The sequence below is a fragment of the Papio anubis genome, chromosome 1 (genome assembly GCF_008728515.1).
Source record: "Papio anubis isolate 15944 chromosome 1, Panubis1.0, whole genome shotgun sequence".
NCBI lineage: Eukaryota > Metazoa > Chordata > Mammalia > Primates > Cercopithecidae > Papio > Papio anubis.
Genome location: NC_044976.1, coordinates 35,738,917 through 35,766,906, shown reverse-complemented (window position 1 = coordinate 35,766,906; position 27,990 = coordinate 35,738,917). Strand labels below are relative to the sequence as shown.

Sequence of the window (27,990 nt, the reverse complement as noted above, 5' to 3'; positions counted from 1 at the left end):
CTCCCAAAGTTCTGGGACTACAACGAGAGTTACCACGCCCAGCCAGAAGTTTGTTTTTGAAACTTGAAACTCCCGCCACCCAAGCAGGTCACTGTGGCCACGCCCACTAGGGAGTAGTCACGTGTTTAATATCCGCCGCGAGGATTTCTGGGAGGTTGGGCACCCCGGAAGCGGAAGTCCAGGAGTCAAACTCGTCATTTCCTTCAGCTAGAGGAGCTCAACGGATCTGTTTTCTTTCGCTCAGCCAAAATCACAGAATGAAGGCGGTGAAGAGCGAACGGGAGCGAGGGAGCCGGCGAAGACACCGGGACGGGGACATGGTGCTGCCGGCGGGGGTGGTGGTGAAGCAGGAGCGTCTCAGCCCAGAAGTCGCACCTCCCGCCCACCGCCGTCCGGACCACTCCGGCGGTAGCCCGTCTCCGCCGGCCAGCGAGCCGGGCCGCCCGGGCCACCGCGGGAACCGAGCCCGAGGAGTTAGCCGGTAAGTGGGGGAGCAGCCCAGGATGGACGTTGGGTTGGGCTCATTCAGAAAGGCGGGCAGGGCTAGCCTCCGAAACAGGTTTTGAATGCTGGGCGCAGCAGCCCGGACTGAATCCTGAGGGACTGTTGAGAGTGGTCCAGTCGAGCTTGTGTTATGCTTGCTCTGTCACTTGCCTTATAGCTCGGTGTTCAACGCCTAATGACACACCGGCAGGATCCCACTCCTTCATTCTTGTGTCCCCAGCACTTCGAAGAGTGTAGCCCAACAGATAGCACTGATAATCTGTTAAATTAGAATGAGATTTTCCCCATCCCGCCCACAAATGGAGTGTGGGCCTTGTCTTTCCAGTTACCTGCCAGAAAGGTTTTCACATCGAGGTCTAGGCGAGCTACCTAACAGAAACTGGAAAAATAAAAATAAAAAAAGTTACTTCTTGCTAGACTCATTTGTTTATGCATTCATTCACCATAGTTTTACTGAGTGCCTATTTTAAGTGTGAAAGACTGCCCTAGGTATTGGGGCTGCAAGGGCGATTCAGTTAGATGATCGTCACCAGTGCCAAATTGGCCATGCTCTAACCCTGAGACAGATGATTAAAAAAAAAAAAATAGTTTCAATAACAAGTATTATTGATAGGTTATAACAGTAATGTGATAGAGATTGGAGAGCAGAGGGAGGAGGCCTCTCTAAAGAGGTGCCATTTGAGTCCAGACCTGAGTGATAGGAATGATTCAACCTCTTAAAGATCCAGGCAGAGGAAACAACATCTGCAAAGAACTTGAAGTAGAATGAATTATGATTGAAATGGGAAAAAGCCAGTGTCGGTGGAGTATAGTGGTCAAGAAGGTGGGTGGTAGGAATGAGATGGCATAGGGAGGAAGTAGAACCACAGGATGGAGGGATTGTTCCTGATGCTAGGGGTGTTGGTAGTGAGGGATAAAGAATCAAGGGTGACTTCCGGATGGTGATGCCAGTTAGCAAGATGGCAAGGAGTAGGAGAGGAAAGGTTTTTGAAGGGTTGGAAATTAAGAGTTTTGTTACCTAAGTGAGAAGGTTCAGTAGACAGTTGTCTATGTGAGTATGAAATGCAAGGGAGACGTTAGAGCTAAGAAAATGAACCTCGTGACTCCTTTAATGTGACTGGCAGATACCTTCACAAAAGCAGTGTTTGTGTTAGTAGGTAAGCCTGATAACTGGAAGCTAATTTTTATGGGGGAAGGGAAATTGCGATAAAATCCTGTGTACCATGCTCTGTATAGGTCCCCACCCAAAAAGAAAAACAAGTCCTCAGGGAGAAGAAGCAAGTCTCCTCGGAGTAAGAGAAACCGAAGTCCTCACTACTCAACAGTCAAAGTGAAGCAGGTAAGTGGGTTGGGGTGTTTTGATGTTGGGTCCAAATTGAGAGCCTTTTCCTATCACAGCTAAAGAGGGCTGTGTGTGTGTGTATTGTGTGTGTGCGCGTGTGTGCACGCACACTCGCCTACATCTCTGCCTGTACCTCCAATGGGCTTTTCTGAAAACTGGGTGTATTTCTTTTTTCTGCTTGTTTGCTTAAATTAAACTTTTTATTTTGAGATTATTATTGGTTCACATATGGTTGTCAGAAATAATTCAGGGAGATATACTCTTCCTGGTTTCTCCCAGTGGTAGCATCTATTCATAATAGAACTATGGTACAATATCATCATCAGAATATTGACATCGATATAGTCAAGATAACATTTCCGGCCGGGCGCGGTGGCTCAAGCCTGTAATCCCAGCACTTTGGGAGGCCGAGACGGGTGGATCACGAGGTCAGGAGATCGAGACCATCCTGGCTAACACGGTGAAACCCCGTCTCTACTAAGAAATACAAAAAACTAGCCGGGCGAGGTGGCGGGCGCCTGTAGTCCCAGCTACTCGGGAGGCTGAGGCAGGAGAATGGCGTAAACCCAGGAGGCGGAGCTTGCAGTGAGCTGAGATCCGGCCACTGCACTCTAGCCTGGGCTACAGAGCGAGACTCCGTCTCAAAAAAAAAAAAAAAACAAAACAAAACAAAAAAAAACATTTCCTTCACCACAAGGAATACCTCATGTTGTCCTTTTGTAGCCACACACACTTATCTCCCACTTTTATCCTTCCTTAACTTCTGTCAACTTCTAATCTGTTCTTCATTTCTATAATTCTGTCATTTCAAGAATGTTATGTAAGTGGAATCATACAGTATGTAACCTTTAGGATTGTCTTTTCTCACTCAGCAGAATCCTTTGGAGATTGATTCAGGTTGCAGCTCTCAGTAGTTTGTTCCATTTCATTGCTGAGTGGTATCCATATGGCATGGATTTAGCCACTTACTCATTAAAGAACATCTGGGTTGTTTCCATTTTTTGGCTATTACACATAAAGCTGCTATATACACATTTGTGTACAGGTTTTTATGTGAACATAAGAGTTCATTTCTCTGGAGTGCAATTGCTGGATTGTACGGTAGTTGCAGGTTTAATTCTTTTAAGAAATTGCCAGACTGTTTTCCAGAGTGGCTGTATTAGTTTCCTAGGGCCACCATAATGAAATACCATAGAGTAGGTGGCTTAAACAACAGAAATTCATTTTCCTGTAGTTCTGGGGCTAAAAGTCAAAAATTAGGGTGTTAGCAGGTTTGGATTCTCCTGAAAAAAATCCTCTTTCCTTGGCTTGCAGATGGCTACCTCTTTGCTGTATCCTTAAATGATCTTTTTTCTGTCCTGGTGTCTTTTCTCAGCCATATTGGATTAGGGCCCTGCCCTCATTTTTTAACTTAATCAGCTCTTTAAAGACCTTATCTCCAAAAACAGTTATTAATACATTCTGAGGTACTTGGGTTTGGTACTTTAACTTGCTAATTTTGGAGAGTACAGTTTAGTCCGTAACAGTGGCTGTACCATTTTATATTCCCACCAGCAATGTATGAATGATCCAGTTTCCCTGTATCTTTATCAGCATTTCAAGTTATCACTTTATTTTAACCATTCTGATAGGTGTGTAGTAGTATTTCATTGTGATTTTAATTTGCATTTTCTTTTTTTTTTTTTTTTTTTTTTTTTTGAGACGGAGTCTTGCTCTGTCACCAAGGCTGGCTTTGTGTGTGTGTGTGTGTGACCTGGACTGGAGTACAATGGCGTGATCTTGGCTCACTGAAATCTCCCCTTCCCGGGTTCAAGTGATTCTCCTGCCTCAGCCTCCCGAGTAGCTGGGATTACAGGTGCCCACCACCACGTCCAGCTAATTTTTTGTATTTTTAGTACAGATGGGGTTTCACTATTTTGGCCAGGCTGGTCTCGAACTTCTGACCTCGTGATCTGCCGGCCTCAGCCTCCCGAAGTGCTGGGATTACAAGCGTGAGCCACCACACCCAGCCTTGGACGTCTTTTCATGTGCTTATTTGCCATCTGTATGTATCTTCTCAGGTGCAATGTCTCATGTCTTTTGCCTGCTTTTTTTTCTTTTTTTTCTTTTGTTTTTTTGAGATGGAGTTTCACTCTTGTTGTCCAGGCTGGAGTGCAATGGCGTGATCTCAGCTCATTTCAGCCTCAGCCTCCCAGGTTCAAGGGATTCTCCTGCCTCAGCCTCCCAAGTAGCTGGGATTACAGGCTCCTGCCACCATGCCTGGCTAATTTTTGTATTTTTAGTAGAGATGGGGTTTCATCATGTTGACCAGGCTGGTCTTGAACTCTTGACCTCAGGTAATCCACTCACCTCAGCCTCCCGAAGTGCTGGATTACAGCACTTTGCTGTAATCCCAGTATGAGCCACTGCGCCCAGCTGTCTTTTGCCTGTTTTCTAATAGTATTATTTGCTTTTTTACTGTTTAGTTTTTAAGAATTCTTTTTATATTGTAGATACTAGTCCTTTTGGGGTATGTGGTTTACAAGTATTTTTTTCCCAGTCTGTAGCTTGTCTTCATTTTCTTAACAGGGTTTATCTCAGAACAAAAGTTTTTTTTAATTTCAAAGAAGTCCAGCTTATCTGTTTTTCCTTTTATGGATTGTGCTTTTGATGTCATGGCTAAGAACTTTTTGCCTAGCCCCAGATCTCCGAATTTTCTTCTAAATTTTTTTTCTTAAAAGTCCATGATCTGTTTTCAGTTTCTTTTTAGGGTTTTGTTTTTGTTTTTGTTTTTGTTTTGCCTATGAATGTCCACAAACATCAACACCATTTGTTGAAAAGACCATCTTTCCTCCACTGAATTACTTCTGCTCTTTTGTCAAAAATCAGTTGGGCATATTTGTATAGGTCTATTTCTGGGATGTCTGTTCGGTTCCATTTGTCAGTGTCTGTCATTCTTCCAATACCACACAATCTTGATTACTATAGCTATATAATAAGTCTTGAAATTGTATGGACTGATTTCTCCTGTTTTATTCTTCTTTGTAAAAATTGGTTTAGCTATTCAACTTCTTTTGTCATCCATAAAAGTTTTAGAACAATCTTATCTCTATTTTTAAAAAGTCTGGGCAGGTCACAGTGGCTCATGCCTGTAATCCCAATACTTTGGGAGGCTGAGGTGGGCAGATGACTTGAGCTCAGGAGCTCCAGACCAGCCTGGGCAACATGGTGAAACTCATCTTTACAAAAAATGCAAAAATTAGCTGGGTGTGGTGGCATGCCTGTAGTCCCAGCTACTCAGGAGGCTGAGGTGGGAGGATTACTTGAGCCTAGGAGGTTGAGGCTGCAGTGAACAGTGATCATACCACCACACTCCAGCCTGGGCGACAGAGTGAGATCCAAAAGAAAAATCTTGCTAGGATTTTGATAGGATTTGTGTTAAACTGGTGTTTGGGGGCAATAATTGACTTTTTACTATGTTAAATCTTCTAATCCATGAACATTGTGTGTTTCCCCTTTTATATAGATCATCTTTGATATATTTTATCAGTCGTAGTTTTCAGCATATAAATCTTATATATATTTCTTTGTGGAATGATTATAAAGGGTATTTTAAATGGGTGTCCACATGTTCATTGCTACTATATAGAAATATAATTCATTTTTGTGTGTTTATCTTAATCCTGTATCCTTGCTGAACTAATTTATTCTAGGTTTTTTTTTGTTTTAGATTACTTGGGATTTTCTACATAGACAATCATATCTACAAATAGGGACAGTTTTATTTCTTCCTTTACAATCTGTGTGCATTTTATTTCCTTTTGTTGTTTGCATTAGTCCGTTTTCATGCTGTTGATAAAGACATACCCGAGACTGGGCAATTTACAAAAGAAAGGTTTAATGGACTTACAGTTCCACATGGCTGGAGAGGCCTCACAACCATGGCAGGAAGCAAGGAGGAGCAAATCACACAGAGATGGGGGCAGGCAAAGAGAGATAAAAGAGTAATGAGAACAGAGACTCTTGCCTTATTCTCAATTTTGAGGGATGATAATTCAATCATCTTTTTTTTTTTTTTTTGAGATGGAGTCTTGTTCTGTTGCCCAGGCTTGAGTGGCGCAATCTCTGCTCACTGTAGCCTCTGCCTCCTGGGTTCGAGGATTCTCCTGCCTCGGCCTCCCAAGTAACTGGGATTAGAGTCTGGGCCAGTCACAGTGGCTCACGCCTGTAATCCCAGCACTTTGGGAGGCCAAGGCGAGTGGATCATCTGAGGTCAGGAGACCAGCCTGGCCAACATGGTGAAACTTCATCTCTACTAAAAATACAAAAATTAGCCAGGTGTGGTGGTGGGCGCCTGTAGTCTCAGCTACTTGGGAGGCTGAGGCAGGAGAATCGCTTGAACCTGGGAGGTGGAGATTACAGTGAGCCAAGATTGCACCACTGCACTCCAGCCTGGGTAACAGAGCAAGACTCTGTTTTAAAAACAAATTTTGAAAGACAAATAAAAAACAGTATAGCAACTATTTATATAGCATTTACATTGTATTAGGTATTATAAATAACCTAGCAATGATTAAAAGTATACAGGAGGATGGCCGGGCACGGTGGCTCACGCCTGTAATCCCAGCACTTTGGGAGGCCAGGGTGGGCGGATCACAAGGTCAGGAGATCGAGACCATCCTGGCTAACACGGTGAAACCCCGTCTCTACTAAAAATATAAAAAATTAGCCGGGTGTGATGGCGGGCGCTTGTGGTCCCAGCTACTCAGAAGGCTGAGGCAGTATAGTGGCGTGAACCCGGCAGGCGGAGCTTGCAGTGAGCCGAGATGGCGCCACTGCACTCCAGCCTGGGCGACAGAGCAAGACTCCGTCTCAAAAAATATATATATATATATATACACACACACACACACACAGGAGGATATTCACCAATTTTTATATAAGGAACTTCAGCATCCTGAGATATCTTTTTCGGTTTTGTTTTGTTTTTTGATATCTTTTTTATCCACTGGGGATCCTGGAACCAATCTCCTGAGGATACTGAATGATTACTTTATTCTTTTCTCGACCTCTGAACCACCATTTTTGTGGGTTGGTTTTTTTTTTTTTGTTTTTTTGTTTGTTTGTTTTGTTTTTTTGGTGAAGTGTCACTCTGTTGCCCAGGCTGGAGTACAGTAGTGTGCTCTCGGCTCACTGCAACCTCTGCCTCCTGGATTTGAGTGATTCTCGTGCCTCAGCCTCCCCAGTAGCTAGGATTACAGGCACGTGCTACCATGCCTGGCTAATTTTTATATTTTTAGTAGAGACAGGGTTTCACCATGTTGGTCAGACTGGTCTCAAACTCCTGACCTCAAGTGATCCACCCGCCTCAGCCTCCCAAAGTGCTGGGATTACAGATGTGAACCACCGTGTCCAACTGAACCACCATTTTCGAAACAAATGTATTCATTACATGCTCATTGTAATAATACAGAGGTATGTAAAATATGAAATGAGAGTATGGTTTACTTCTCTCATCCCCAAAATTGCACCACCTCCTCAACCAAAAAACCTCCACCTCACTGGCCAGAGGTAATCACTATGATATAGACTCTCTGTCCATTATCACATGGCCTTCTCCCATGAATCTCTCTGTCTCTTTTCTTCCAAGGTCACCAGTCACATGGGATTAATGACCTACATTATTCCAGTATGACCTTAATTTATTACATCTGCAGTGACCCTCTTTCTAAATGAGAGGGGAGATAAACATTTGAGAGTCATCTGCATATAGATGTATGTAAAGTATTAGGATTAGATGAAATTACTAAGGAAATGACTGTAGATAGAAGAACAACCAACAAAGGACTGAATCCAGGGGTGATCCAGTGTGAAGAAATTGCAGTGACATCAGCAAAGGAGACTGGAAAGAAAGAGAAGCAAGAGAATCTGGTAACTTGAAGCCATTAGAAGGAAATGTGTTGAGGATACAGTGATTAACTCTGTTAGATGCTGCTGATAGTTAAGTGAAATGAAGACTGAGAATTGGCCACTGGATTTAGCAATGTGGAGGTCATTGGTGATCTTGACCAGCCATTTTACTGGAATAATAAGGGTGAGACCTGATTGGAGGGGTTCAAGGGAAGACAGAGGAGAGGAATTGGGAACTGAATTTTTTAAAAAAACTGTTTTCTTTTCTCTTTTCTTTTGTTTCTTTTCTTTTGTTTCTTTTCTTTTCTTTTGAGACAGAGTCGCACTCCATCACCCAGGCTGGAGTGCAGTGGTACAATCTCAGCTCCCTGCAGCCTCCACCTCTGGGGTTCAAGTGATTCTTCTGCTCCAGCCTCCCAAGTAGCTGGGACTACAGGCACATGCCACCACATCCAGCTCGTTGTTGTATTTTTAGTAGAGATGGGATTTCACCATGTTGGCCAGGCTGGTCTTGAACCCCTGACCTCAAGTGATCCACCCACCTCAGCCTCCCAAAGTGCTAGAATTACAGACATAAGCCACCACACCCGGCCATTTTGACTTCTTACAGTGGCTCTTAATCAGGGATAAAGGACATGATAAGATTAGTCCTGGTGAACTCAAGGCAGATAGCGGTGGCAAGCTTGTAAATGTTTTGGAGTAGGAAGGGTGGTTGTCTGAGGCTCTCTCTTGATGCATGTCTTTGCTAGGCTAGGAAGTCTAGAAAAACTTGAGTCCCACTCTGAGCAAGCAGGCCCTCACTTGAGCCCTGTGTATGGCAGGGAGCAGGGGAGGAGGTCTTAGTCCCAGTGCTTCCACTTTTAGGGTATTGTGAATAATGCTGCAATGAACATGGGTGCTCAAGTATCTATTTGAGACCCTGCTTTCATTTGTTTGGGATATATAAACAGAAGTGGGATTGCTGGATCATATGGCAATTCTGTTTTTTAATTTTTTGTGGAACTACTGTACCGTTTTCCACACTAACTGTACCATTTTACATTTTCCCACCAGCAGTGTACAAGGGTTTTGATTTTTCCACATCTTTGCCAATACTTGTTATTTTCAGTTTTTTTATGGTAGCCATCCTAATGGTTGTGAAGTCACCAAGAAAAATTTTTACTTTTTAATTTTATTTTTATTATTATTTTTAGAGATGGCGGGGGGGGGTCTCACTATGTTGCCCAGGCTGGTCTCGAACTCCTGGACTCAAGTGATCCACCTGCCTCGGCCTTCCAAAGTGCTGGGATTATAGGTGTGAGGCACTGTGTCCTACCTGCCTAATCATTTTTATTATTATTATGTATTTTTTAAATTAGGGGCCATGCTAATTTTTGTATCATTCTCATTTTCTGCCTAATCATTTTGGAAGTCTCTTGCTGCTCTCTCTTTTAAAATTTTTAACCTTAATTATCTGCAAACATTTTTGTATGTTACCTAGTCCGTAGCAATAAGTTTTTTTTATTTTTTTGGTGGGAGATACCAAATTTATTTATTTGAAGGAATGGTACAAATCAAATAACTTAAGTGGGTGTTTTGGTACAATTTATAGAAGAGGCAAAGGAGACCCCAACATGCATGCACTGCCTTGGTGACCAGGAAGTCACCCCATGGCTATAGGGAAATTAGCCTAAGGCTTAGCTTTCATTATCACTGTCTCCCGGGGTGTACTTGTCAAAGAGATATTCTGCCAAGCCAGATTTGGGTGCCCCCATCTTGCGCAAGTTGGTCATGTGGTCACCCAATTCTTTGATGGATTTTACCTGCTTATTCAGGTAATGTGTCTCAGTGAAGTCACACAAATGGGGGTCATTTTGTTGGTGGCCAGTTTGTGCAGTTCCAGTAGTGACTGATTCCCATGTTTTTCCAAATGTAATGCACACCCCATTGCATTCAGCCCGCTCTCCCAGGCATCATGGTCTGGTTTCTTGATATCCTGAAGGAAGATTTGGCCATCTCTTTGGCTCTGCATCTTCATCAGTTTCTCGGCATGTTCCATCTCCTCATGAGACTGGTGAAGAAAGTACTTGGCAAAATTCTTCAAAGCCACATCATCGTGGTCAAAGTAGTAAGACATGACAGGTAGATGTAGGAGGCGTAGAACTCCAGGTTGATCTGGCGGTTGATGATGGTAGTTCTGGCTCACCTGCGAGGGGGACGCGGTCGTGGTGGCAGTGGCTGCGCGGCAGTGACTGCATGGCACTGGACTGGCGACGGGGGCCTTGGGACCGTCAGAGGGCCCAGTGAGGAGGTGACAGAGGGCTAGCTATGGGCGGCCAGCCGGGGTGGGGGACAAGAGCCCGGTTCCGTCCAAGCACTGTTGAACCAGGAAACCCCGGCGACTCTCCGCAAAGAATGTCTCATTTTTTCTTTTTAAAATCAAAAAATAATAATAAAATTTTGTACATGAATGAAGTCCTTGGGGATCTACATCTATAAGACTTGTTTCTTTTTTTTTTTTGAGATGGAGTCTCTGTCATCCAGGCTGGAGTCCATGGCACAGTCTTGGCTCACTGCAACCTCTGCCCTCCGAGTTCAAGCGATTCTCCTGCCTCAGCCTCCCAAGTAGCTGGGATTACAGGCGCCCGCCACCGCACCTGGTTGATTTTTTGTATTTTTAGTAGAGACGGGATTTCACCATCTTGGCCAGGCTGGTCTTGAACTCCTGACCTCATGATCCACCCGCCTCGGCCTCCCAAAATGCTGGGATTACAGGCGTGAGCCACTTTGCCTGGCCTCTTGTTTCTTTTTTTTTTTTTTTTTTTTTGAGATGGAGTCTTGCTTTGTCATTCAGGCTACAATGCAGTGGCGCCATCTCTGCTCACTGCAACCTTCACTTCCTGGGTTCAAGCGATTCTCCTGCCTCAGCCTCCCAAGTAGCTGGGATTACAGGCGTGCACTACCACACCTGGCTAATTTTTGTATTTTTAGTAGAGACGGGGTTTCACAATGTTGGCCAGGCTGGGCTCGAACTCCTGACCGACCTCAAGTGATCTGCCCCCCTAGCTCTCCCAAAGTGCTGGGATTACAGGCGTGAGCCACCATGCCCACCCTATAAGACTTATTTCTGCTGCCTCTCATGCTCAGTGGCTTGTTTCCATTTCCTTGTGTGTGTCTAGTATTCTTTAGTATTTGAGCCCATGCTTAGAGCTCAAATCTGTTTTTTTTTCTTACCCCCCTTTGGAGATTTTTTTCTCATTGGAGATTTTGCCTTGCTTATTGACAGCCCAACAATACATTAAAAATTTAGTAAGTGTCTAGTTAAATTATAGTGGGAACATCTCTCCAAGTATTTCATCTGCTAAGTCTATATATATAAATATCTGGTCTTATTGTGAAACTTGCCCCTTCTCTTTTTTCCCCTGTCATTTAACAATATATTAGATATCTTTCTATGTCATGATCTCATTCTTTTTCATGGCTGTGAAGTATTCCTTTGTATGAATAGATAATAATGTAACCATTCTACCGTTGCAGGACATTAAGTTGTTTCCAGTTTTTTTATTATGAAATTACAGTAAACATTCATATGTATGTGTTTGTGCGTTTCTGCTAGTATTTCTGTAGGATTGATTTCTATAAGTGGCATTAGTGGTTGATGAGATTTTGATTAAATACTGTCAAATTGACCTAAATAGGCTATGCTAGTTTATACCTGTACCAGCAGTGACTGAAAATACCCATTTTCCTGTGCCTTCCTTTTTGACTGTATATATTATTGATCTTTTTAATTTTACTAATTCAAGGAGAGAAAATTCATGTTTCTTTTAGAATTTGATGCTTTGGTTATTAGCTTAAGCATATCTTCATGCATTTATTGGACATGTATTTCTTTTTTCTTTTTTTCTTTTTTTTTTTGAGACAGGGTCTCTGTAGCCCAGGCTGGACTGCAGTGGTATGATCATAGCTCACTTCAGCCTCGACCTCCTGGGCTCAAGTGATCCTCCCACCTCAAATTCTAGAATAGCTGTAATTTTAGATTACAGGTGCATGCTGTCATGCCTGGCTGATTTTTGTATTTTTTGTAGAAATGGGGTTTTGCCGTGTTGCTCAGGCTGGTTTAAACTCCTGAGCTTAAGCAATTCTCCTGCCGTGGCTTCCCAAAGTGCTGGGATTACAGGCATCACCCACTGTGCTCGGCCCTTGGACATTTATTTCTTCTGAAAATTGTTCATTTTTCTTTCCTTTTTTATTTTTGAGACAGAGTCTTGCTCTGTCATCCAGGCTGGAGTACAGTGGTGGAATCTCAGCTCACTGCAACCTCTGCCTCCCAGGCTCAAGCAATCCTCCCACCTTAGCCTTCTGAGGAACTGGAACTACAGGCATGCACCACTGTGCCCAGCTGATTTTTGTATTTTTAGTAGAGACGGGGTTTCACCATGTTGCCCACGCTAGTCTCAAACTCCTGGGCTCAAGCGATCCATTGCCTTGGCCTCCCAAAGTGCTGGGATTACAAGTGTGAGCCACTGGCATCTGGCCATTTGTCAGTTTCTCTGTTGAATTGTTTCTTATTGATATAGTAATATACAGTAGTCCCCCCTTATCTGTGGTTTCACTTTCTACATCTGAAAATATTAAATGGAAAACTCCAGAAAAAAACAACTCATAAAGTTTAAATTGGTCACTATCCTGAGTCATTTGGTGTAAACTTGTGCTGTCCCACCAGGAACATGAATCCTTCCTTTGTCTGGTGTATCTGTGCTGTATGCGCTACCTGCCTGTCCGTCACTTAGTTGTCATCCTGGTTATCAGATAACTGTTGCAGTTTGCAGTGCTTGGATTCAAGTACCTTTATTTTATTTAGTAGTGGCCCCAAAGTGCAATAGTAGCGATTTTGGCAATTAGGAAGGCTAAAGAGAAGCTGTAAAGTGCTTCCTAAACGAAAAGATGAAAGTTCTCAACTTAAAAAAAACTTTTCAAATCCTATATTGAAGTTGCTAAGATCGATAGTAAGAATGAATCTTCTATTGTGAAATTGTGGGGAAGGAAAAAGAAATTCATGCTAGTTTTGCTGTTGTATCTCATACTGTAAAAGTTATAGCCACAGTTCATAAGTGCTTAGTTAAGATGGAAAAGGCATTAAATTTATGGGTGGAAGATGTGAACAGAAATGTGTTACGTTTGATGGCAGTCAGGTTCAGTACTATCCGTAGTTTCAGCCATCCACCATACTTAGAATGTATCCCCCTAGGACTACTGTCTGGTTTGTGTTGCAGACATTTTCTACCAGGCTGATTTTTTTTCTTCTTTTCTTTCTTTTTTTTGAGAAGGAGTTTCACTCTTGTTGCCCAGGCTGGAGTGCAATGGCGCGATCTCGGCTTACTGCAACCTCTGCCTCCCAGGTTCAAGCGATTCTCCTGCCTCAGCCTCCTGAGTAGCTGGGATTACAGGCATGTGCCACCACACCCGGCTAATTTTGTATTTTTAGAAGAGATGGAGTTTCACCATGTTGGTCAGGCTGATCTGGAACTCCTGACCTCAGGTGATCCGCCTGTCTCGGCCTCCCAAAGTGCTGGGATTATAGGCATGAGCCACCGTGCCTGGCCTAGGCTGATTTTCAATGCTGTCTTTTTCAAGAAATCATGGTATGTTTCTCCATCTCTTCAGATCTTTAAAAAGCCTCTATTTTAATGAATTTTTACAGATTTCTTCTTATATGTCTTTCGTGTTTCTTAAGTTTATTCCTAGGTATTGAATTTTTTTTTAACTGTGGAAGTAGATTTAAAAACTGTTATATTTTCATTTTTGGCATGAGAGAAAGCTAGCTTCTTTCTTTACATATCTTGTACCTGACTACTTAACTCTTAGTTCTGTTTTCTGTATATTCTTCCCTGTAAGTTTGCCCATAGTTACCTTTGTTGTGAAAAGGAGGAAATTATTTTTCTTTCTCCTTTCTGGACTAAATAGTCTCTTGTTTTTAGGGCTCTGGACCTGGGCTTGTGCTATTAGGGCTATAGTTGAATAGCAGCATGGGATATCATTTTTGTGGCCTTCCAAGGGAACATAACCACCAGACATAATCTTATTTCTGTGGGAAATGTTGTTCTAAATGCCAAAGTCCAAATTACAAAAGACCTTTTGAATATACCTCATTCAAAAAGAACAAGATTTGGGCTGCCTTTAGATTGTGCACTGTGTTAAAATTACAGAATCTGTTTGAATTTCAGGAGCGTGAGGATCATCCCCGGAGAGGACGGGAGGATCGGCAGCACAGGGAACCATCAGAACAGGAACACAGGAGAGCTAGGAAAAGTGACCGGGACAGACACCGGGGCCATTCCCACCAAAGGAGAACGTCTAACGAGAGACCTGGGAGTGGGCAGGGTCAGGGACGGGAGCGAGACACTCAGAACCTGCAGGCTCAGGAAGAAGAGCGGGAGTTTTATAATGCCAGGCGACGAGAGCATCGCCAGAGGAATGACATTGGTGGTGGCGGTAGTGAGTCTCAGGAGTTGGTTCCTCGGCCTGGTGGCAACAACAAAGAAAAAGAGGTGCCTGCTAAAGAAAAACCAAGCTATGAACTTTCTGGGGCACTTCTTGAGGACACCAACACTTTCCGGGGTGTAGTCATTAAATATAGTGAGCCCCCAGAAGCACGTATTCCAAAAAAACGGTGGCGTCTCTACCCATTTAAAAATGATGAGGTGCTTCCAGTCATGTACATACATCGACAGAGTGCGTATCTACTGGGTCGACACCGCCGCATTGCAGACATTCCTATCGATCACCCATCTTGTTCAAAGCAGCATGCGGTCTTTCAATATCGGTAAGTAACATGGAGGAAGAAACTGTAATGTGAGCAGAAACAATTGCTCAGTTAGTTAGGATTACTAAGATTTTTGTTCATACATATACAGAAGAATCCCATACCCCTCATATCTAAAGAGTATTGTTAATCTAACTTCCCTTTAAATAATTGTTTACATATTTATAAGAACATTATACTTTTAATCTATTTTTTGTTTTTTTGTGACAAAGTCTCACTCGGTCACCTAGTCTAGAGTGCAGTAGAGCAAACACAGCTCACTGCAGCAACCTCCTGGGCTCAAATGATTGTCTCCCACCTTGGCCTCCTGAGTAACTGGGACCACAGGCATGTGCCTCTGTGCTCTACTAATTTTGAAACTGGTTCTTGATAGTTTGCGTGGGACATCTGTGATGATTCTCACAACAATCCTGTGAGAAGGATAGGACCGGTTTTTGGTTTTTTGTTTTTGTGAGACGGAGTCTCCTTCTGTGCCCAGGCTGGAGTGCAGTGGCGCGATCTCAGCTCACTGCAACCTCTGCCTCCCGCGTTCAAGCGATTCGCCTGCCTCAGGCTACCGAGCAGTTGGGAATACAGGCGCACGCTGCCACACCCAGCGAATTTTTGTATTTTTAGTAGAGACAGGGTTTCATTGTATTGGTCAGTCTGGTCTCGAACTCCTGACCTCGTGATCCACCCACCTCGGCCTTCCAAATTGCTGAGATTATAGGTGTGAGCCACTGCGCCTGGCCCATTTTTTGTTGTTGTTGTTGTTGTTTTTTGTTTTAACATGGTCTCCTCACTTTGAATGGACAAGTATTTATATCCCCATTTGACAGATGAGAAAACTGAAGCCCAGCAAAACCAAGTGACTTGCCTAACAAATGATCACTATAGTACAGTGGTCCCCAGCCTTTTTGGCACCAAGGACCGGTTTCATGGAAGACAGTTTTTCCATGGAACCAGGGGCATGGTTTCAGGATTCAAGTGCATTACATTTATTGTGCACTTTATTTTCTAATATTATCTCATTGTAATATATAATGTAATAATTATACAACTCACCATAATCTAGAATCAGTGGAAGCCCTGAGCTTGTTTTCCTGCAACTCGATGGTCTCATCTGGGGGTGATGGGAGACAGCGACAGATCAGGCATTAGATTCTCCTAAGGAGCACGCAACCTAGATCCCACCTGTGCACAGTTCACAATAGGGTTCACGCTCCTATGAGACTAATGGCACCGCTGATCTGACAGGAGGCGGAGCTCAGGCAATAATAATACGAGTGATGGAGAGCAGCTGAAAATACAGATGAAGTTTGGCTTGCTTGCCTGTCTGCCCACTGCTCATCTCTTGCTGTGCGGCCTGGTTCCTAACAGGCCACGGACTAGTACCAGTCCGTGGTCCAGGAGCTGGGGACTCCTACCATAGTAGAACTCTGGCTCAAATATAGCTCCCTTGACTCTGAAGTCCAGGTCCACTGTTTTTTCCCATTTGGACAGGAACTGAAATATATTGAAATATAGGTTAAAGAAACAATGATTATAAACAACAGAAAAAAATGTATTTTCTTAACCACAGCAAGAGACTTTGGATTCTGCATTTCCACCTTTTGATCTTCCATGGATTCTCCCCACCCTCCAGTAACCCATTCTCACCTTTTCTACTAAATATATTTAAACTTCCAATTTCCCTTCCCAGGGCCATGCTTTCCCCTTGATTTCTTTGATTCCCTAGAATTTTAACTTGAATTATGCTCAAGTCAGGTTATTTACATCATCTAGGCTGTCTTAGCAAAGAGCTTCAGAGAGGCTGGATGATCTGAGGCAGAAGTTTGCTCATAGGTTTCTCCTTTTTCTCTGCTAGGCTTGTGGAATATACCCGTGCTGATGGCACGGTTGGCCGAAGAGTGAAGCCCTACATCATTGACCTTGGCTCAGGCAATGGAACCTTCTTAAACAACAAACGTATTGAGCCACAGAGATACTATGAACTAAAAGAAAAGGATGTACTCAAATTTGGATTCAGTAGCAGAGAATATGTCTTGCTCCATGAGTCGTCGGACACTTCGGAAATAGACAGGAAAGATGATGAGGATGAGGAGGAGGAGGAAGAAGTGTCTGACAGCTAACAAACTAAGAACCCAAACTATTGAGACACGTTTTCCTTGTTGGAAGGCTTTGATTGACTCAGAGAGCACTATGGTGGTGGGTCCAACACTATCATGCTCTCTGTAATGCCTCTTACTGCCTTAAGTCTTTCCCCTGTTGCTGACCAGATTGTGTTACCATTTGAATACACTGACTAATGTTTGTTAAACTTTTTCTGTGGCACCTTGGCCACATGCCTGCAGGCATTTGTTTTCAGAACAGTCTCACCAATTACAACACACCGTGTTTTAGTAGAAGCATTGTGGTTTTAGTTGGTGCTTTCAGAACTGCTGCCTAGGAAACTATAAACCCTTGGTTAAGGGTAAATCATGGCTTGTTCTCTTTGTACAGTTAACTTTATTTATATAGGTATTAAGCTTTGTGGACCAGGTGTTTTTCTTTGGGGTGAACCCCTGAGCAGAGAATCTTACTAGGCTTTGGTTATCACCAAAACAACCTCTAGTATATACCAAAGCTTTGACCTGGTTGAGCTCTTGAGCTTAGAAGTTGATTTTGCACTTAGTCTTTTGGGGGTGGGAATCTACTGCAGTCAGTAAACGTTATTGACTGTTTAACTTAAACAGATGCTTTATGGCACCTGCTCAAGCCCGTGACTGTACAGAAGGATCCTGGTTGCTACCAGTGGGTGCTGATTCAGCATCACAAGTGACTGAAATTGGCCGTGGATCTGTCCTTTCTGAAAGAATTCCTGATTTCTCCATGGAGCATGTGCACAACAGTTTTGATCATATTAACTGTACTTCAGTTTTGCATTTTTATTCAAATGTTATCTCCTTTTTTTTTCTTTGAGAAATAAACTGTCACTGATGTGGCAGGTTCTTTATTCTAATAACGTGTATATGTCTAAAGCAGGTTGTGTTGTTTACATTGTTTCTACACATTTCATCCTTTAAAAATTGTTCAGAGAGGCTGTATTTACCTTCCCAAGGTTGGAAAGCAGGGGAATTTCCCAGTTTCCTAGTTTTCCACCAGAGGAATATGTGTAAGTAGCAAAGTATTCGCTGCTTACATATAGTGTATATGTATGTATATATGTAAATTGTGTGTTAAAGAGCTGATACTGATTTTCATATGACAATGTTAGGCAAAGGCCTCCCTGCATTTGTAGAGCAGGTGTTCATTTATATGTATTTTTGGGATAAAAAAATAAAATTTGTAAATATAGCCCCATTTCAAAGAGTAATGCTTTCCTAGCTTAGAGGACCTTGTGTTCATAAGTCTGTTTGCTGCTAATGGAGCCTTCTGTCAGTACTTTTGAAATAAAAATAGGTAGCTGTTTTAGAGTGTTGTGGGGAAGGTTATATTGTTGGCCTCCAAGTCAGTAGAATAGCAGACGGTGACACAGAGGTGGGTTGTGGGGAAAGGTGGTGAAGCAGCTCAATCAGTGTTACTACTAATTGTTCCTCTTGGGTTGAGACTTAGGATGCTATTAAATTTGATTGTTTTCATACCCATGTGTGCTCAGGGCTAAAGGTTGGCTAGTGGGAGGGGCAGCTGACTAATGTTCATTCAGAAGAAGTTAAAAGATCCTTTGAAAAGTGAACACTTAATAAGGTCATTAGATAAAACGTAAGTTGGGCCGGGTACAGCACGGTGGCTAATGCCTGTAATCCCAACACTTTGGAAGGCTGAGGTGGGCGGAGTGTAAGACCAGCCTGGCCAACATGGTGAAACCCCATCTCTACTAAAAACACAAAAATTAGCTGGGCATTGTGGCACATGCCTGTAATCCCAGCTACTCAGGAGGCTGAGGCAGGAGAATCGCTTGAACCCGGGAGGCGGAGGTTGCATTGAGCCAAGATCATGCCACTGCACTCCAGCCTGGGTGACAGCAAGACTCTGGCTCAGAAAAAAAAAAAAGGTAAGCTGAAGGATGTGTTCTATTGGCCACTACAACTCCAATTTTTTCATTTTGGTATGTGCCGTAGATCATATATGTGTGCTTATCTGAAGTAGGTTTGTTTGGATGAACTTTTCTCTTGATCCAGACTGACCATTTTCTCTTGAGGATTTAAGCACTAATCTGGTATCTTACTATAGGGCCTCCTTGTTCAGTTTGTTCTGCAGTAGCATTGCTTTGTGGTATCCTTGAGTTTTGCTACAAACTTCATCCTGGTGGGCACTGTGATAGATGACCACCTTGCCTACATTTTTCAGTAAGAAGACTTAATTATTTAGTCAGTTTTTGTCAGTGGAGGAATGACGTCCTGGATTGAGAAATTCTTTATGCCACATATCTGAGAAAGTGTTTTTTTGGTTTTGTGGGGTTTTTTTTGTTTGGATGGCGTCTCACTCTGCCACCCAGACTGGAGTGCAGTGGCATGATCTTGGCTCACTGCAACCTCCACCTCCCAGTTTCAAACGATTGTCTTGCCTCAGCCTCCCAAGTAGCTGAGACTATAGGCACCTGTCACCAAGCCCGGCTAATTTATATATATATATAAAATTTTTATTTTATTTTTTTTTTTAAGCAGAGATGGGGTTTCACCATATTGGCCAGGCAGCTCTCGAGCTCCTGACCTTGTGATCCGCTCTTCTCAGCCTTCCAAAGTGCTGGAATTACAGGTGTGAGCCACCAGGCCCGGCCTGAGAAGGTGTTGTTTTGTTTTTTTTTTTTTTTTGGTCTCGTTTTCCCTTACCCCTTTCTTTGAAGAAAGGGTGTCAAAAGGCATTACCTGCCTCTAAAGCCAGATACCACCAGCAGACTTCTTAAAGTGGATATAATCCTAAAGCTTTCTTCTTCAATTAAAATTCATTCTGTTTAGAAGTTCACGTTCATCTTAGCTATTTGGAACTTCTTCATTCTCTATCTTTTCCCCACAGTGGCTGGGCTTGTCTGCAAATGATTGTGTCAAAATCAAACTATTTTCAAAACAGCCCTTTGCTTCTGAGCCCCTCCCCTAAGTCCTCTGTGGGGGTCCACAGTTCTGCAGAGGTATGGGACAGAATCTTCAGATTTTACCCCTTGAGTCTCTTCCTAATCATATCCTGGTTCCCTCATTCTAACATTGACAAAGGATGACTCATTAAGTGCAACTGGTGATGTAACTTTCAAATACTTTTATTGTGTATGTCAGGTTGATTATCATTTGAAACAGCGCACACAGATGGTTGTATTTTTTTTTTTTTAACATCCTTCCCATTGTGGAAGTTGTGGATCTGAGGAACAAAATGATGTCATGTTAATCGGAATCTAAATGTGACACAAACAACATGCCAACAATACCTGCTTGTGAAATAATGTTCTGAGCCCACAGTGTTCCTGGGTGTGTGAGTTTATATCAAGTGAAAAGGCTGCTTAATTGACATTAAAGTTTTGAAATGTAAAGCTTCATTTGGTCTCTTGGGTAAAATTTCCAGCGTATTTATCAAATAGGAAACAATTCTAAAAACAGTTGATTTGTTCACATTTACTCTAAAGTGAATTAATCCAGTCAGCAATAGTTGCATAAGTTTATGCAGTTGGTTTACAGCTAAGTTAGAAAGGGAGCGATAGCTGGGTGTGGTGATATGCGCCTGTAGTCCCAGCTACTTGGGAGGCTGAGGCAGGAGGATCACTTGAGCCCAGGAGTTTGAGACCAGTCTGGGTAATAATAGTGACACCTTATCTTTAAAAAACAAGTAAAACAAATAATTTGGAGATGGGCTGCACCTTGTGGAAGAGATGACAGTTGAGGTATACCTTAGAAAATAGGTTGCTTTGGAATCAGTAGTAAAGGAGGACATCATGCCAGACTGAGCAGTCCAGGGACTAGCAGGACTGCAATGGACTGTGGATAAGACCCTATAAATTAAGTTGTTTACCTCAAGGCCCATGGCATGTCAGTGGTAAACCTAGGATGAGAAATCACCTCAGTCCTGGCTCAGTGATCTTCCTGCTGGACTGTTCCTGCCAGCAGAGCTTAGCAGAGAGATTTAAGGAAGGAAAAGACAACTGATTAATTAGGCTGCCCGATTCATAACTAGGGGGTTCAAGGAAATCACAGGAGGTGGGACTTTCTGCAGTAGAGAGTGGCTTAGGCAAATCCTCACCTCACCAAGTCACAGCTAGAGCTACTTGGAAATCATCATCTTGGTTCATAAAAATAGAAAAATATTCAGTAATTGGATGCCAAAGAACATGTAAACTGAGACTTCAATAATAAAACTGGCCAATATTGAGCACTTTCTATGTACCAGGCACAGTCCTCAGCAATTTTCTTTTTTTTTTTTTTTTGAGACAGAGTCTCGCTCTGTCGCCCAGGCTGGAGTGCAGAGGCACAGTCTCGGCTCACAGCCAGCTCCGCTTCCTCGGTTCACGCCATTCTCCTGCCTCAGCTTCCCAAGTAGCTGGGACTACAGGCGCCCGCCACCACACCCGGCTAGTTTTTTGTATTTTTAGTAGAGATGGGGTTTCACCGTGTTAGCCAGGATGGTGTCGATCTCCTGACCTCATGATCTGCCCGCCTCAGCCTCCCAAAGTGCTGGGATTACAGGCGTAAGCCACCACGCCCGGCAGTCCTAGGCATTTTACATGTGTCCTACTTCATACGTGAACTCATTGAATCCTCAAACCCAACAAGGCAGTCTTCAACTGTTGTTCCATTTTGCAGATGAGAAAACTGAGGCACAGGGACATTATGGTCACAGTGGTAGGTATGACTGGAATTTAGACCTAGTCACTATGGTTCCAGATGCTACATTCTTTTTTTTTTTTTTCGCTCTGTCACGACCAGGCTGGAGTGCAGTGGTGCAATCCCCACTCACTGCAACCTCTGCCTCCCGGGTTCAAGTGATTCTCGTGCCTCAGCCTCCCGAGTGGCTGGGATTACAGGTATGCACCAACACGCCCAGCTAATTTTTGTATTTTTAGAAGCGACGGGGTTTCACCATGTTGGCCAGGCTGGTCTCAAACTCCTGGCCTCAAGTGATCCATCCGCCTTGGCCTCCCAAAGTGCTGGGATTACAGGCGTGAGCCACTGCGTCTGGTCCAGGTGCCACATTGTTAACCACTGTGATGTGTTGGCTCTCAGTCTTGAGATGTCTAAGGACTGGCCCTCACAGAGCAGTAACAGCAACAGCCACTGACACGGTGCTAGATAGGAGATGCATAGGGATTGTGAAAGCACAGAGAAGTAGGGTTTAGCAAAGCCTTGGGAACCAGGGAAGAATGAGCAGTTAGCCAGAAGAGGCCAGCTGGGATGAGTAAAGAAAAGTATGTTTTTAGGCAGAGAGAAGACACTTAGAGATGCCTCAGGTGGTAAACTAATTAGACTTTGGAAGAACTTGAAGTTCAGTACAGGAGTTGGAGTGAGTGACCCGCCTGGGTGATATGATGATACCACTCAGGTTTCTAATAATGATGGACTGAGTTACGTTTGATGAACCTTCCTGGTCAAAACAGCTAAAACTTTGAGATAAAATAAAAACAAAAAACTTTTTTTTTTTTCGCCTAGCCAGGCTGCAGTGGAGTGGCGTGATCTTCCCTCACTGCAGCCTCCGCCTTTCGGGCTTAAGTGATTCTCCTGCCTCAGCCTCCTGAGTAGCTAGAATTACAGGCATCGGCTACCACGCCCAGCTAATTTTTGTATTTTTAGTAGAGGCGGGGTTTCACCATGTTGGCCAGGCTGGTCTTGAACTCCTGACCTCAGGTGATTGGCCTGCCTCGGCCTCCCAAAGTGCTGGGGTGAGTCACTACACCCAGCCAAAACAAAAAGTTTCTTACGAGCATTCAAAAGTTGAAAAAGTAGTAAAAAGTAATCAGGTCAAAAGTGAGGTAAACAAGAATCCAGAGAGAAATGGAGCATAAATTCCTGGAAACCACATTTGATCTAAAGGCAAGCTATATTTGATTCTAGCAGATCGGACCTTATTCTACATTGAACGGGGCAGAAATCAAAACCCAAAGCCCAGGTACAGTGGGAAGTTTGGTAGATGTTTCCCACAAAAATAAATAAATAATAAACTGGGGCCGGGCGCGGTGGCTCAAGCCTGTAATCCCAGCACTTTGGGAGGCCGAGACGGGCGGATCACGAGGTCAGGAGATCGAGACTAGCCTGGCTAACACAGTGAAACCCCGTCTCTACTAAAAAAATACAAAAAACTAGCCGGGCGAGGTGGCGGGCGCCTGTAGTCCCAGCTACTGGGGAGGCTGAGGCAGGAGAAAGGCGTAGACCTGGGAGGCAGAGCTTGCAGTGAGCTGAGATCCGGCCACTGCACTCCAGCCTGGGCGACAGAGCGAGACTCCGTCTCAAAAAAAATAAATAAAATAAAAAATAAATAAATAAATAATAAACTGGCATGCCAAAGAACTACACCTTGCAGAGTTAAAAGAGTGGATCAGAAATTGAATCTTCCCAGTCTTCCCAGGGATTTGCAGCCTGGGAGTTCAGGAAAAAACAAGCCTTGACCCTGTACTATTAGTGTCTCCCAGGTCGTCTGTAGAAATTGTCAGCTTATATCTTGTTGCTCAGGCTGGAGTGCAATGGCACGATTTCGGCTCACTGCAACCTCCGCCACCCCTGTTCAAGTGATTCTCCTGCCTCAGCCTCCTGAGTAGCTGGGGTTACAAGTGTCCGCCACCACGTCCAGCTAATTTTTTGTATTTTTAGTAGAGACAGGGTTTCACTCTGTTGGCCTGGCTGGTCTTGAACTTCTGACCTCAGGTGATCCACCTGTCTCAACCTCCCAAAGTGCTAAGATTACAGGTGTAAGCCACTGCATCCGGCTGAGAAAGACTTTCTATAAGAAATTTATTTGAGAATAGAGCAATGAAACAATACCATGCCATAGTAAACTATGTGGATATTCTGAGAGGTAAAGGAAGACACTGGGGTTTAAAGGAAAAAATGAGGAGGGTTACATAATTGTTTTGAAATAATTATCTTTGGCTGGGTGTGGTGGCTCATGCCTGTAATCCCAGCACTTTGGGAGGCCGAGGCGGGTGGATCATGAGGTCAGGAGTTTGAGACCAGCCTGGCCAAGATGGTGAAATCCCATCTCTACTGAAAAAAAACAAAAACAAAAACAATTAGCCTGGCACAGTGGTGGGTGCCTGTAATCCCAGCTACTTGGGAGGCTGAGGCAGGAGAATCGCTTGAACCCAGGAGGCAGAGTCTGCAGTGAGCCGAGATCATGCCACTGCACTCTAGCCTGGGCTACAGAGCAAGACTCTGTCTCAAAAAAAAAAAAAAAAAAAGAATTATCCTTGATTCCATCCTGGGATGCTAGTCCCAGGTTGGACAGGCAGTTGCTAGGCAAATGTCCTTGCAGAGGTATTTTCTGTGTAAGGTTGTAACGGTCTTTGTGTAAGGCTGTGGATTTTCTTTTTCTTTTTTTTTTTTTTTTGAGATGGAGTTTTGCTCTTGTTGCCTAGGCTAGAGTGCAATGGCATGATCTCGGCTCACTGCAACCTCCACCTCCCAGATTCAAGTGATTCTCCTGCCTCAGCCTTCCAAGTAGCTGGGATTATAGTCGCAGGCCACCACACCTGACTAATTTTTTGTATATTTAGTAGAGATAGGGTTTCACCATGTTGACCAGGCTGGTCTTGACCTCCTGACCTCAGGTGATCCACCTGCCTTGGCCTCCCAAAGTGCCGAGATTACAGGTGTGAGCCACCACATTAGCAACTCCATTTTGATTCTGACATCTTTCACATTTCCGCCTTTTGATCAAGATCTTTTTCTGAAAGCATCACTTGTCAATCATCCTGTAGTTAGCATTTGATGTCTCCCGATGCTGGAATGGACCTGTCCAGGTCGCTGGTCTCGTCCCACATTCGGAGGAGTGATTAGTGACTGTCAGTCAGGTCAGAATACTTACAGCCACATTTGAGCAAGGGAGATTTGAAGGGAGTGGTGCTCAGGATAAATCTACCTGGAGTCTATCATTAAGTTGAACTTTCTGTGTTTGGTAGTCTTATCATCTCAAAGTGCTGGGCCAGAATTATTTTGTTAGAAGTTGTACTTCTGCAAAATTTAACAACAGATACAAAGTTTAAGAGGGAAAATACATAGTAAAATTAATAGTAATATGACAATTCCAGTTTACGTAATGGTTTTGAGCCATGAATCTAGGCTTGTAGAAAACCAATTCATTTATTATATTATATTATATTAATTTATTTATTTTGAGATGGAGTCTTGCTCTGTCACCCAGGCTGGAGTGCAGTGGTGCGATCTCAGCTCTCCACAACCTCTGCCTCCTGGGTTCAAGTGATTCTCCTGCTTCAGCCTCCCGAGTAGCTGGGATTACAGGCGCCCGCCACCATGCCTGGCTAATTTTTGTATTTTTAGTAGAGATGAGATTTCACCATGTTGGCTAGGCTGGTCTCGAACTCCTGACCTCGTGATCCGCCCGCCTTGGCCTCCCAAAGTGCTGGAATTACAAGTGTGAGCCACCACACCCAGCCGATTTATTATGTTTTTGAGACAGGATCTCTCTCTGTCACCCAGGCTGGAGTGCAGTGGCACACCACCACTCACTGCAGCCTTGATCTCCTGAGCTCATGTCATCTGTACACCTTGGCCTCCCAAATAGCTGGGACTACAGGCACACACCACTTTGCCTGGCTAATTTTTTAAATTTTTGTAGAGGTGGGGTCTCCCTGTGTTGACAGGGCTGGTCTTGAACTCCTAGGCTCAAGTGATCTCCTGCCTCAGCCTCCCAAAGTGCTGGGATTACAAGTGGGCCACCACCCCCTTCCTTTTTTTTGGTTTTTAGACAGGATCTTGCTTTGTCACCCAGGCTAGAGTGCAGTGTTGCGATCTCGGCTCATTGCAGCCTTGACCTGTTGGGCTCAAACAATCCTCCCACCTCAGCTGCAACTGTCAGCCTGTTTTTTTTTTTTTTTTTTTTTTCTGTAGAGACAAGGTCTCACTATGTTGCCCAGGCTGGCCTTCTGAACTTCTAAGCTCAAGTGATCCTCCTGCCTCAGTCTCCCAAAGTGCTGGGATTACAGGCATCAACCACTGTGCCTAACCTTAAACAGTTTGTTTTAGAGATTGGGTCTCACTGTGTTGCCCATGCTAGAGTACAGTGGCACTATCATAGTTCACTGCAGCCTCAAACTCCTGGGCTCAAGTGGTCCTCCTGCCTCAACCTCCTGTGTAGCTGTGACTACAAGCACACTACCATCCCTGGCAATTTTTTTTTTTTTTTTTTTTTGAGATGGGGTCTGACTCTGTGGCCCAGGCTGGAGTGCAGTGGCGCGATCTTGGCTCACTGCAAGCTCCGCCTCCCGGGTTCACGCCATTCTCCTGCCTCAGCCTCCGGAGTAGCTGGAACTACAGTCGCCTGCCACCACGCCTGGCTAATTTTTTGTATTTTTAGTAGAGACGGGGTTTCACCATGTTAGCCAGGATGATCTCGATCTCCTGACCTCGTGATTCGCCCACCTCGGCCCCCCAAAGTGCTGGGATTACAGATGTGAGCCACCACGCCCAGCCTTGTAATTAGTTTTTTGTTTTGCTTGAATCTTGTTAATCAATTTCATGAACCCATTAATTTCTTTATTAGTGTCCTGGAAATTTGTGTTTAGTCCATTTTTTTTTGTTTTCGTTTTTGTTTTTTGTTTTTCTTTTTTTTTTTTTAGATGGAATCTTGCTCTGTTGCTCAGGCTGGAGTGCAGTGATGCGATCTCAGCTTATGCAACCTCCACCTCCCGGGTTCAAGCGATTCTTCTGCCTCAGCCTCCTGGGATTACAGGTGTGCTCCAACACGCCTGGCTCATTTTTTTGTATTTTTAGTAGAGATGGAATTTTACCATGTTGGTCAGGCTGGTCTGGAACTCCTAACCTTTTGATCCACTCACCTCGGCCTCCCAAAGTGCTGGGATTACAGGTGCGAGCCACCGCGCCCGGCCGAGTTCACTGATCTTAAAGTTATCAGAACTCTGTGTTTGAGAGTACTTGTAGGCTGGATGTGGTGACTCATGCCTGTAATCTCACCTTTGGGATGCTGAGGTGAGAGGATCACTTGAGGCCAGGAGTTCAAAACAAGCCTGGGCAACAAAGTGAGACTCCATCTCTACAAAAAAATTTAAAAATTAGCCGGGCATGGTGGCCCTTGTCTGTGGTCCCAGCTATTTGGGAGGCTGAGGCAGGAGGATTGCCTGAACCCAGGAGGTCAAGGCTGCATTGAGTCATGATAATGTCACTGCACTCCGGCCTGGGTGACAAAGCAAGAGCCTGTCTCAAAAGAAAAAAAAAAAAAAAAAAAAAGAGGCCATGTGCTATGGCTCCTTTGGCTCAGGCCTGTAATCTCAGCACTTTGGGAGGCTGAGGTGAGCGGATCACCTGAGGTCAGGAGTTTGAGACCAACCTGGCCAATGTAGTGAAACCCTGTCTCTGCTAAAATTACAAAAATTAGCTGGTTATGGTGGTGGATGCCTGTAATTTCAGCTACTTGGGAGGCTGAGGCAGGAGAATCGCTTGAACCTGGGAGGTATAGGTTGCAGTGAGCTGAGATCATGCCACTGCACTCCAGCCTGGGCAACAAGAGCGAAACTCCGTCTCAAAAACAAAAACAAAGGCTGGGCGCGGTGGTTCACGCATGTAATCCCAGCAGTTTGGGAGGCCTAGGCAGGCAGATCACCTAAGGTTGGGAGTTCGAGACGAGCCTGACCAACATGGAGAAACCCTGTCTCTATTAAAAATACAAAATTAGCTGGGTGTGGTGGCTCACGCCTGTAATCAGGCAGGAGAATCACTTGAACCCAGGAGGCAGAGCTTGTGGTAAACCAAGATTACGCCATTGCACTCTAGCCTGGGCAACAAGAGTGAAACTCCATCTCAAAAAAAAAAAAGAAGAAAAAAGAAAGACTTGAGAGAGTCTCTTCCGCGAAAAGCAATCTTGGTCTTGGTCTATAGTTGATTACAAATGCTTTTGGAGAAGAATTCAAAACAACAGCTGTGAATAACAACAACTTAGAGTAGTCTTGGTTAAAATCTGATGAAAGTTCCCAGTTGGCAGGAAAATGCAGTTATGTTTTTTACAAGCAGCATTTAAGATAACAGACAGAACCATGAATGACAGCATCACATGAGGATTATCAGACTTTTATAAATGTTATATAATCTCTTTTTTTTTGAGGCAGGTCTCGCTCTGTCGCCCAGGCGGTCTGGCTTGATCTCAGCTCACTGCAAGCTCCGCCTCCTGGAGTTCTCGTCTCCTGCCTCAGCCTCCCAGTAGCTGGGACTGCGGCCCGCCACATTGCCCTTCTTGTTGCTGTGTTTCAAGTAGAGACAGGGTTTCACCGGGTTAGCCAGGATGGTCTTGATCTCCTGACCTCGTGATCCGCGCGTCTCGGCCTCCCAAG

General features: G+C 44.0%; 1 protein-coding gene and 1 pseudogene across 1 annotated transcript; one reads left to right on the top strand and one right to left on the bottom strand.

Moving 5' to 3' along the window:
• The first annotated feature begins 138 nt into the window (after positions 1-138).
• SNIP1 (Smad nuclear interacting protein 1) lies at positions 139-17,855 on the top strand. The gene is made up of 4 exons (XM_003891611.5): positions 139-481; positions 1,741-1,843; positions 13,942-14,540; positions 16,387-17,855. The coding sequence occupies exons 1-4, from the start codon at positions 258-260 to the stop codon at positions 16,649-16,651; spliced, it is 1,191 nt and encodes a 396-aa protein (XP_003891660.2). The 5' UTR covers positions 139-257; the 3' UTR covers positions 16,652-17,855.
• Positions 9,364-10,184, bottom strand: LOC103883669 (annotated as a pseudogene).
• Positions 17,856-27,990: the final 10,135 nt, after the last annotated feature.

Bases quoted from the DNA above. Each gene is read 5' to 3' on its own strand.
- SNIP1 (XM_003891611.5), top strand. From the start codon at position 258: ATGAAGGCGGTGAAGAGCGAACGGGAGCGAGGGAGCCGGCGAAGACAC. The intron at 1,844-13,941 runs GTAAGTGGGTTG...TTTGAATTTCAG, and splicing joins CAACAGTCAAAGTGAAGCAG to GAGCGTGAGGATCATCCCCG. The intron at 14,541-16,386 runs GTAAGTAACATG...TTTCTCTGCTAG, and splicing joins CATGCGGTCTTTCAATATCG to GCTTGTGGAATATACCCGTG.